Source organism: Helicoverpa armigera, chromosome 19 (genome assembly GCF_030705265.1).
Source record: "Helicoverpa armigera isolate CAAS_96S chromosome 19, ASM3070526v1, whole genome shotgun sequence".
NCBI lineage: Eukaryota > Metazoa > Arthropoda > Insecta > Lepidoptera > Noctuidae > Helicoverpa > Helicoverpa armigera.
In genome coordinates, this window is record NC_087138.1 from 2,117,423 (window position 1) to 2,127,841 (window position 10,419).

Consider the following 10,419-nt stretch of genomic DNA (forward strand, 5'->3'; position numbering starts at 1 on the left):
TGATTTTTGCTGTATGATCTACCTCATAGCATACTTTTCTTTGATCCATCAAATCGACTCCTTCCATGTGACTATTATATTAAACGACGACTTGTGGACACGGAACATTTATTTTCTCATTACTTCCCTGCACCCTTCTCTTCAACACTAGTAGGAATCGGTGACAAAAAGTTTGTCAATAAAAAAACAGCTTTGTTGTCCATCCATTTTATAAATGAAATGCCGTGTGAACTGGTCATAAATATATCTCCTCTTTGCATAGTTTTATCAGCCGGTACATTTTTGGGTATATTCTTTCTGTTATAACGAATTGTTCCACAACCTCTAATATTTCTTTTTGTCAACTCATACTGCAGGTTGGCTGTTTGTAAGTTGTAAAATCACTGACTCTCCTAGTCCAGTTTCAGCACCACCTTATTTTCGTCCAGTATACAAATCAAATTCAAACAAATAACCAGTCTTTGAATCGGCTCTACACCACATCATGAACCCCCACTTGACTGGTTTATTTTTGACATACTGTCTCATTATATTGTGCCCTTTGAACTTGATTATAAATATGTTCGTCTATTGACTGCGTTTTTGTATTAGACATAGCGTTTTGGAAACTCTCGTTGAGTTGATTCATAATAGGACTTATTTTACATGCCCTATCGTAAGTATCGCCGTGTATATTGTCGCTAAAATGTAAGTTTCTTCTTATTTCTTCAAATCGGGTCAATGGCATTACGTTCGCGATGAATGGAAATGTAGGCAAGACATGATATCCCATTACGTAATTCATCCTCAAAAAAGCTTTTGCCTCTGCACTGGTGAAAGAGAAAGGCCTTCCATTTTGCATGGCGTATCGTTCCAATTCTGGCAGAATAATGTCGTCAATCAATCGATCAAAAAAAAAAGTAATACTTATAGTAATTAGTGTGAATTTATTGGAATGATTTGCCACTAAAGGCTGTAAATAAACGTTAATGGCAGTTATGCAAAGCCTACTTAGGTTTTCAGGATTTTTGAGCATCAACGAAAAGTTAAACTTGCTGTTTTGACCTGTTTTTATTGGCTGTGACCGTCTGTTTCGTTGTAAGAACTCCAGGCTGACATCAAAGTGACGAGTATTTTCTTCTTGAATTGTTGGTATTTTTAAAGTCACTCTTGAGGGATTGAAAGGAAATATTCCAGATTCTTCAAATCCTTTACAAATGTTGGTCTCTCGTGTCATATCTATTTTAGTCATTAGCTCCTGCAGTAGTTGTGGGAAATGACATTTATTAATTGTGCTTGCAGTGCTGTATGTAGCTTTATAATTTGTTAAAATTTCACGCCATATTCAATGTTTATGTGAGCTCACATGGTGGAGACGCATTAACTTTCCGCGTGTCGCGGCAGGCTCAGCGCGAGGCTGCTCTAGTGGATACGCGCCTATACAACAACATTTTTTGGAGAAAGGTCACACTCAGATGGAATGTGATGCGGTCCATAGTACAATCGAGCAAAAATTAAAAAAAACAGGAGATCTTTTTACCAAGTCAATTTGCAACGTTGTCAAAACAAGCTCGAACGCAAAACCCTTATTATTTGGTTGAATACTTAGACTACAGTTTTTTTGATGACTTCTCAGACAAGAATTCGTTCATGTATGACTCCATACGGCCTGGTCGCTCCGTCAATGATCCTATTGTAACGGATATATGTACAAGCTCTGCAGTATAACCCAAGTGGGGTCATCAAATATAAACTGAACTTTAAGGAAGATTATCTAGATCTGCCACGCACAATTCGATGCAGAGTAGTAATGCCCGAAACTTCACCCCCTAGACCAAAACTCTGCCAAAGTCGCATCAAAATATCGGTAACTGAATGGAAACGTTTACAGGAGTTAAAGACTTTTCTTTTTCTTTCTTTTCTTTTTACAAAATAAACTTTTAACATTATTTGTTGAACAATTTTATGGCAGCGCCGGAACTTGAGATGACTCCTCGTAAAAAGAAGTTAATTAGCAAATTGGAAAAGAAGACAATATTAAGTGATAATAGAAGGAAGAAATTAGCAGCTTTAAGATCTAAGACATGGCGTTTGCAAAAGAAAACTGCTGAACAATCTACTATAATTGAGAAATAAAAGACTCGTTCATTAATCAACCAGGGCCCCGATTCTCCTAAGTTAATAATGTCAAAATCGAATACAAATCGAATCGCAATTTAATCGCAATAGCCGTTTTGACCATATCGGGCATTCTGCTACTAATAAAAGACCAATTGTATTCGATTGACATTTGATTGGTGTGCGATTGGTCTGCCATTGGTCTAAAAGTGTCTAAGGCCGCTGCCTCGAATTTTGCGGGCAGCGGGGCGGCAGCGGCGGCGGCGCGGGAGCGGCAGGATCTTACGCGTATAATCAAATGGACCGGCCCTCGAATACAGCGGCGCGGGAGCGGGCAACGAGCGGTGAGCTCCATTCAAAACGGTGACCGCCCGCGCCGCCGCCGCTGCCGCCCCGCTGCCCGCAAAATTCGAGGCAGCGGCCTAAAGGGTAGTCTGCTCTACAATCGTAAATCAATTGTGGTCGTTAGCGGTATTCTACTCTTGTTTGACATTTAGACCAATCGACTTGAAATGTCAATTTTTGCTTTGCTATTGGAGTACGATTGAGTACGATCGAAACATTGCTTTTAAGTTTTTACTTTTACTTTATTTTAAATTAAACAAAATGCGACCATCATTGCCGAGATTACGCTGGCGTATTTTAGCTTTGGCTAATGCGCAAGATCGACGGCGATTTTTAAATCGGCGCCGCAAATATCGGGCATTCGCGCGAGCCACGGTGAATGCCATGTCAGATATCCCAGGTGCGGAATTTATCAGAACATTTCGCCTGGATAAATCCGAAGTGAGAGCCCTAACGGTGCTGCTCACTCCGATATTAGGGACACAGCGGAGAAAAGACGGAATTTCTCCTAATTTAAAGGTTAGTAAAGTCCCCTTTATTCTTTATTGCACTCGCTATTCTATCATTGTACAGTGTAGTACTGTAGCTTTTAGCCTTCTTCATAAAATATAGGATGGTTGTTTAATCCAAAACTTCGATTGCAGATACTAACTGCTCTGTCGTTTTATGCGACAGGCTCGTATCAGACCCTTGTTGGCCAAAATGGGTTGTTGAATGTGGTTCAGACCACTGTTTCAAGGGCTGTGAGAGAAGTGACTGAGGCACTCAACGACCCACACATATTTAGGAATAATGTGGTCTGGCCGCTGCAAATTCAAGATCGAAACAGAATAAAGGCACAGTGAGTAGAATAAAATTGAGTTTTAAATGGTCATCAGAGGTGTCATTGGGTTTATTACAACTTAAGTTGTATTTTATGTTATAGGTTCTTAAAGTTTGGGATTCCTGGAGTGTTTTGCTGTATAGATGGCACCCATATAGCTATCCTGAGACCTGCCATCCACGAAGAGCGGTACTTTAATCGGAAGGGGTACCATTCACTAAATGTTATGATTGTGTGTTAAGATTATTATTCATCCCAATAATTATTAACTTAGACATCTTTTGAAAACTATATTCATAACTTAACAAATAATCTTTTTCAGATTTGTGATGCTGATTTAAATATTATGTGTGTGGATGCGAGCAGCCCTGGGTCAGCCCATGACTCTAGCGTGTGGCAGAGTCATCCCATATGTAATAAAATGAAAGAGTTATCTAATGCTGGGGAGCAGATGTTTTTATTGGGTAATATATATTGACTTTCAGTGATTACTATTGCACAAATTGTCATACTTAACAAACATTATTAATAAAAACATATTTTAGGTGATAGTGGATATCCACTACGGGTTAATATGATGACCCCAATATTAAACACTGTGGAGGGCACTCCTGAACATAATTACTATAAGTTACACGTAACGGCACGCAACACCGTAGAGCGCTGTATTGGAGTACTGAAAGCTCGATTCAGGTTTGGTATTGCAAAAATATAAATAATAAATATATGTTACAACTAAAATCAAACTTAGTTATATTTTTGACATTCATAAGTCCTTGTAATGGTCTAAATCAAATAAATGATTTGCTTTGGCTATTATGAATACTACTATGCGGATAAAATGATTAATTTATCACTTAGTCTAGTCAATTTGGGTATTTTATATAATACCAGTCATATGTATAATATCTATATTATCACTATGACTGTAACATATGATGTAAATGATGATGCAAGGTGATAAAATATTTTATTTTAATAGGTGCCTAATAGCTGAGCGAGCCCTCCACTACGATCCAATAACTGCTGGGAAAATAATAAACGCTTGCTGCGTCTTGCACAATATTGCTAACAAAAGACGACTGCCAATAGCACTACTTACACCTGCAGAACAAGACTTTGTGCAGAGCAGACAGCCAATTCAAGTAAGTCTGCACACATTATTACCATCATGCATTATTTGAAGTGGAATTTAACAATTCATGTGTTTGAATTGTGTGGGTTTACATTTTTTTTTAATTCACAGATAGAAATTGGTGCAGAAGACTCCAGTCGGCAGTTCAACCCTGATCTTCAACGGGGACGACAACTGCAACGGGCGCTTGTTGAGAAGTTGTGGAGGGAACGAAATTCTTGATTTTTTTTTATATTTACATTTTTTTTTTCATATTATAGCTAAGTTTACACAGCATTGCAATTATTATTTATCCTTATTATTAATATTATAAATATAAACGTTACTGAGTTTTTCAAAAAGAGAAATACTTAAAACAGTTGGAACCGATTGAGATCGAATTTGGCATGAACTCATGTGGTACTTTATGGACAAAGACTACCCTTATCAAAGTGATGAAAGTGGAGAACACTAAGAAAAGAAGCTTCATGGATATTAAAAAAAAGGGTTTATAGTGTAAAACATTTATTAACTACAACTATTTGACTAATAACTAAACAAAAAAAAATATGTATACATTAAGAAAAAAAAAACTAATGAGATCAAAGTTATATAAATATAAATGATTTATTTTACGAATAACTAAAGGTAATAAAAAATAATCTTCCGAAGTCTCAAGGTGTACAGAAACGTAGATCAAAAAACCTGCCGGAGTTACAAGAAGCCAGCAAGCATGTGAGCGCTGCATTCAACACTTTGCAATCTAAGAACAATAAAGAAGACTAAGAACAAGAACTAAGAACAACAAATAAGATTTGTTTGGTAAACTTATGGCAAAACAGCTGAAAGATTTCCCTAAAGAAGAAAGTGATGAGATAATGTACGAAATAAACGGATTAATAATGAAAAGACGTCGTGTATATCAAGAACGAATGTTGCTGCATAATCTTTCGCCTACTAGACGCAATCGTAGTTCATCAGCACAAAGGATTTGGAAAACGAATTTCACCGGTACTATCGAGATGTTCATTCCGAGTCACCAATATGGCGCTTGACCAGAAACCCATTTGTTATCGAGGTCTCAGATTTGCCTGAAGATGTTCAGGAAATGAAGGCTGACTCGACCATAAAAGATGACTTCCGTCTCTTGACATTAGAGAAATTTTGGATCAAACGATTTCTTGTTAATCCCAAAATTGCTTCACTTGCTTTAATAATAATTATTCCATTTTCGACCACATATTTATGAGAGACAGGTTTTTCAGCTTTGGTTATAATAAAAACTAAACAGCGAAATCGTCTTGGCGTCGATAGCGATTTAACCATTGCTCTAGCAAAGACTGAACCCAGAATCGACATACTGGTACAGAAGATGCAAGCTCATTAGTATTTAATAATTAAAATAAAACTAGCATATTTACCTAAATGTGAAAGTAATTAATGGTTTTCAAGCGTAAATACATATATCTTCTCTTATTATATCCTTCAAACATAAATATCTACAAATATCTGTATGGAACTTTTTGTTTTTAATTTTAATTCAAATACATAATATAGTTGTAAAAAAATGTTTTTGATGTTTTTTAACTTAAGGGGGCATGATAATATTATTTTTGAATTGGGGAGGCTCAGTGAAATAAAAGTTGGGAAACCCTGAGACAGACGAACATCTTGAATGCAATCTGTTTATTAGCAGAGATTGAACAAAAAGAAAACTGTGAAGTTCAGAAAATATTTCTGTATGATCCCTTGCTGGACCCTACAATACTTTAGATGATGGTGGAAAGGAATAAAAGATTGTTAAGTACTGAACACTACTGTATTAACCGAAACGTACTAAAGGTAAAGATGAGCTTAATGGACTATGAGTGAATGAAATGAGTGACGCAGCCCTTGTTGGCTGTAACGAGAACGCTTGACCAACTTGGTAGCTCAACGCGAACTGAACATATATTATGAATTAAAATGTAAGTGGCGTAAAATGCTGATGTGCGGAATGTGCGGTTGCACCGTACAATTTCAGTCAGCAAAATTGTTTTATATTGAAGCGCATTGCATTTAAGGACGTGCAGTGATTCATCTTTTTGAAACCCGATAAATGCCAATGATATATCACTGTACACTCACACTTATTGGGATGCTACTGATGATTTACTAAGTTCTCTGAGGCCAGCTAAAATGTGCACTAAAAAGCTACAAGAGGAACAGCTTACTTTGAGTGTTTTTATTCCCGTTTGGACAAAATATTATTTAGATACTTCACACGCGCAAACACCTCTCGCGCAACAGATATCTTTATTTATGAAAAATAGACACCAAATTTTGATGACAATTCCCACATTACTTAGCGCATTGTATTTAGAGCCCACGTTCAAGTCGTGTTAGCAAGTGAAGAGGAAGCTTTACCTATACAACATTTATATGTTACTAAGCGACTAATTTTGAAAATTCAAGCCAAATATTTAAATATTAATCAAGAAAGCGAAGAAAATATCGCTCTTCCAACTACGTCCTCGGCAGCAGATAAAAACGATGAAATTGAACTAATGTTGGCACAAACTGAAAGAGAAAAAAGACGTCTGTCAGGTCTCCTCCCCAATCAGCATCACAAAATCACACCAACTCATCATCATTACAATTATAAATCAATTTATAGTGTAATGTGTGTTTGATGTATTACTAGCCCTATCTTGATATCTACTTAAGATTGATATTGTAGTACAAATGTCTGTTCTGGTACCACAAGCTGCATACATAGAACATCAAATTACCTGTCTACATACATTTTCAGTTTCAGTTGTACACTTATTATTTTCAAATTCCTTTACATTGTGGGTGATTTAAATGACGAAGAAACCGTTGGTTTTGTAAACGTTTATTATATTCCAGTCACACATAGCACAGGCGGATAGTGAAGACAGTAAGTATTAAAGAGATGATAGTAGAAGTAGATACAGATAGAGAGAAACGGGTCGGGTACCAGCTGCTGAGACATTGTAACCCAGAAAATTCAAAACATTAAATAAATGTGGAGGCTGTATAATAATAGCGCATCTCCCGAAAATCAAGTGAAGCAATCATTTTTCAGGAAGTAATTGAGCATAAATTACAATATTGGTTTTGGAAGCCCTCGGACCGATGTGTGCTCACGCTGTACCGAATTACTGGAGAACATAAAGGTAGCCAAAACACATGAAGAGAAGCAGTCTCTAATGGTCACTAAACGAGTTCTTAGCTTAAAAGCTTAAGCCTTTTATAATCTACTCAAAGATGAAGACAGCAAAACAATGGCACTGTCATTTGACTGTCAAAAAAATCATTGCCTACCGAAACTTCCGGACCAGAGTGCATATTTTAGTAGGCAATATAACTTTTATAACTTCACTATTGTCATTGGCAATTCTAAAAGTCAGCTAACTACTGAAAATGTAATGTGTTACTACTGGTATGAAACAGAGAGGCCCAAAGGTTCAAATGAAATCGCAAGTGCAGTTTACCATACTTTGAAGACCCTAAACATACCAGTACCCTTATTCGCTAACTTTCGGATTTTCAGCTGTCAACTGGCCTCAGTTGTCAACCGAACTTTGATGTCAACTGACAATTCCAAAACATCGGTATTTAGTATCGCATGAAGTGGACATCAGTGGATATCTTTTCACGGTGCTTAACGTAAAAACTATGGTGACTATCAGGGGTACTCTTGACAACTCTAGTTTTTATCGACTATTATACTGCTAAGGTGGAAATACCTTATTAGCATTACATTACTACGTTTGAGAGAACGATTTATTTTCAGCGTGTTATACATTTAAAAACAATCTGTCTCGGTAAAATTCAGTATTTGCTTTCTATTGTGTGTTAACTTGGTGTCTAAAGTTCCGTGTGGTTGAACAATATTTTAACTGAGAACATTGTGAGTATTGTAGTTATTGTGAATTAAACTTACTTAAATTCCTGTTTTGCATGCAAAGCAATAATTGATACACCATTTTATTATTATTTAGGTTTAAAATGCCAGGACGCAGGAAAGTGTCACTGAGGCAAATGGAGCTGCTTCTAGAGTTTGCGCATTCCCATCGCGACATAGCGTTGGGCCGCTTTCCGCCAGGTCCTCAGGGAGTGCGGGACACTCGAGAAGCATGGCGGTCAATTTCGGTGGCACTTAACTGTGTCGGCAGCGGAGCCACTAAAACGCCGGACCAATGGCGCCGAGTACGTTTACTTCTTTATTTAAAAAACAGCACTTTAGCATGTTTGTATGGTGGCACGACTATATCTCATAATATTCACTTGCTTTTAATTTTGGATACTTACTTTGCATCTGTAAAACTTAATAGTAACTCATTGATAACTTTTTTTTATTTTGCTTTTTCTAAGTTTTTGTCACTGAATGAATATAACATTGTTTGCATGTGTAACTAACCAGTAACTGTTTTTTTTTGTCAAGTATTGGATAGAGTTCAAAGCAAAAACTAAAGGAAAAGCTGCAGACATGCGGAGGAGCACATCTGCGACTGGTGGAGGCCCTAACAGGCTGGTCCCTCTTAACTATATAGAGGAAAAGGTGCTGGCTTTGTTAGGCCCTGTTGTGGTTGAGGGATTGCCTGGTGTGCGCTTGCCCATTGATGTTAGTTTAATTTCATATAAATATAATTTAAGTTTTATTGTCATCCGCTTCATTGAAACTACTACTTTATTTGTCAGGATGTTATGTGGTTTCTTTACGCATATTGAAAAGAAAATTATTTCTTCAGATATTGTCACTTGGTGACCCACCAACTTCCCAGCCATCAATGTCTGGAGCTGTGGCTGTACACACCTCACAGCCTCCGGTGCCTCCTAAGCCCTCAACCTCTACTTATGATGAGCAGATAATGGAGGTTGAATGGCTTGACGACAGCCTTCTAGAGGAGACACAGCCTGTGGAGCAGATGCCTGCTGCAGAGGCTGTGGAGCAGACGCCTGCTGCAGAGGCTGTGGAGCAGACGCCTGCTGCAGAGGCTGTGGAGCAGACGCCTGCTGCAGAGGCTGTGGAGCAGACGCCTGCTGCAGAGGCTGTGGAGCAGACGCCTGCTGCAGAGGCTGTGGAGCAGACGCCTGCTGCAGAGGCTGTGGAGCAGACGCCTGCTGCAGAGGCTGTGGAGCAGACGCCTGCTGCAGGGGCTGTGGAGCCCACACTATCTAGTGAGGCTGCTATTAGTAAGTACTTCTTAATTAATAAATAAAAAACAGCTTTTTATTTTATTTTTACTAGGCCTAGCGATAAGCAAGTAGTAATTAGGTTTGTATTGTAAGGTGTATTATCCTGTAGTTAAATCATTGTAATAACTATATTTTTCTAGGGAATTCTGAGTGAGATGGTCCACAATGTTCAACCCCGAGCCAGCGTCAACGACCACGACGAGCGAATGGTTAATAATTTTATTTCAATAACAAAAATTTTGATAATTTTACTACTACTATACTACTATTATATCGGGTGTGTCGTTCACAATCACATTAAATCATATCGCATATACTTTATGATATTCTATGGCGAATTGTAAAAAAAATAACCTAATCCATTCAGTGGTTTAACCACAGGAGTCATTTTTCGTTTTTATAATTTACAACATCATGTGTAAAGCAGAGATAAATTTAGGAGTATCGTATGTTTTGATTAGTTGACAGCTGTCAGGTTTCAAGGGAGAATTTCAATTGTTTGTAATGATTGACTTTTATATGGTGTTCTAATTTTTGCACATTTTTATTCCATTTACTTTGTTTGAAAAAATCATTTTTTTAGTTTTACGTATTTTTCTTTTATCTTTGTGTTAATCGACATATATTAACCAGTATATTAACGCATTTCATTTAATGTGATTATGAACGACACACCCGATATATGCATGCAAGCCAAAAAGAAAAATAGTCACAAATATTATTTTTTCAGTTCGCAGAGAGGAGTCAATACCTCGTTGGGCCTATGACCTGGAATTGAGGAGAATAGAGGTGGAGACCCGACTCACAGAAGCAGTGCACAGTGATTCACTCTAAG

General features: G+C 37.4%; 2 protein-coding genes across 4 annotated transcripts; both read left to right on the plus strand.

Annotated features, from left to right (window-relative positions):
- Positions 1-2,703: 2,703 nt before the first annotated feature.
- LOC126054858 (putative nuclease HARBI1) lies at positions 2,704-4,673 on the plus strand. The gene is made up of 7 exons (XM_049841701.2): positions 2,704-2,961; positions 3,087-3,283; positions 3,368-3,497; positions 3,588-3,729; positions 3,811-3,958; positions 4,248-4,410; positions 4,512-4,673. The coding sequence occupies exons 1-7, from the start codon at positions 2,704-2,706 to the stop codon at positions 4,620-4,622; spliced, it is 1,149 nt and encodes a 382-aa protein (XP_049697658.2). The 3' UTR covers positions 4,623-4,673.
- Positions 4,674-7,405: 2,732 nt separating this feature from the next.
- On the plus strand, positions 7,406-10,285 carry LOC135118157 (guanine nucleotide-binding protein G(s) subunit alpha isoforms XLas-like). 3 transcript variants are annotated; one of them, XM_064039359.1, is made up of 5 exons: positions 7,406-8,295; positions 8,387-8,594; positions 8,830-9,009; positions 9,137-9,581; positions 9,725-10,285. In XM_064039359.1, exons 2-5 carry the CDS (start codon positions 8,394-8,396, stop codon positions 9,736-9,738), a joined length of 840 nt encoding a protein of 279 aa, XP_063895429.1. In that variant the 5' UTR covers positions 7,406-8,295; positions 8,387-8,393; the 3' UTR covers positions 9,739-10,285. The 3 variants fall into 3 exon arrangements, with proteins under 3 accessions (XP_063895429.1, XP_063895427.1, XP_063895428.1); XM_064039357.1 differs by having other exon boundaries at positions 9,137-10,285; XM_064039358.1 differs by lacking the exon at positions 7,406-8,295 and having other exon boundaries at positions 8,335-8,594; positions 9,137-10,285.
- The last annotated feature ends 134 nt before the right edge of the window (positions 10,286-10,419 follow it).

Excerpts from the sequence above, each read along its gene's own strand:
- LOC126054858 (XM_049841701.2), top strand. The coding sequence starts at position 2,704 with ATGCGACCATCATTGCCGAGATTACGCTGGCGTATTTTAGCTTTGGCT. Across the intron at positions 2,962-3,086 it reads GAATTTCTCCTAATTTAAAG|ATACTAACTGCTCTGTCGTT; the intron begins GTTAGTAAAGTC and ends CTTCGATTGCAG. Across the intron at positions 3,498-3,587 it reads ATTCACTAAATGTTATGATT|ATTTGTGATGCTGATTTAAA; the intron begins GTGTGTTAAGAT and ends AATCTTTTTCAG.
- LOC135118157 (XM_064039357.1), top strand. The coding sequence starts at position 8,394 with ATGCCAGGACGCAGGAAAGTGTCACTGAGGCAAATGGAGCTGCTTCTA. Across the intron at positions 8,595-8,829 it reads CGCCGGACCAATGGCGCCGA|TATTGGATAGAGTTCAAAGC; the intron begins GTACGTTTACTT and ends TTTTTTGTCAAG. Across the intron at positions 9,010-9,136 it reads GTGTGCGCTTGCCCATTGAT|ATATTGTCACTTGGTGACCC; the intron begins GTTAGTTTAATT and ends TTATTTCTTCAG.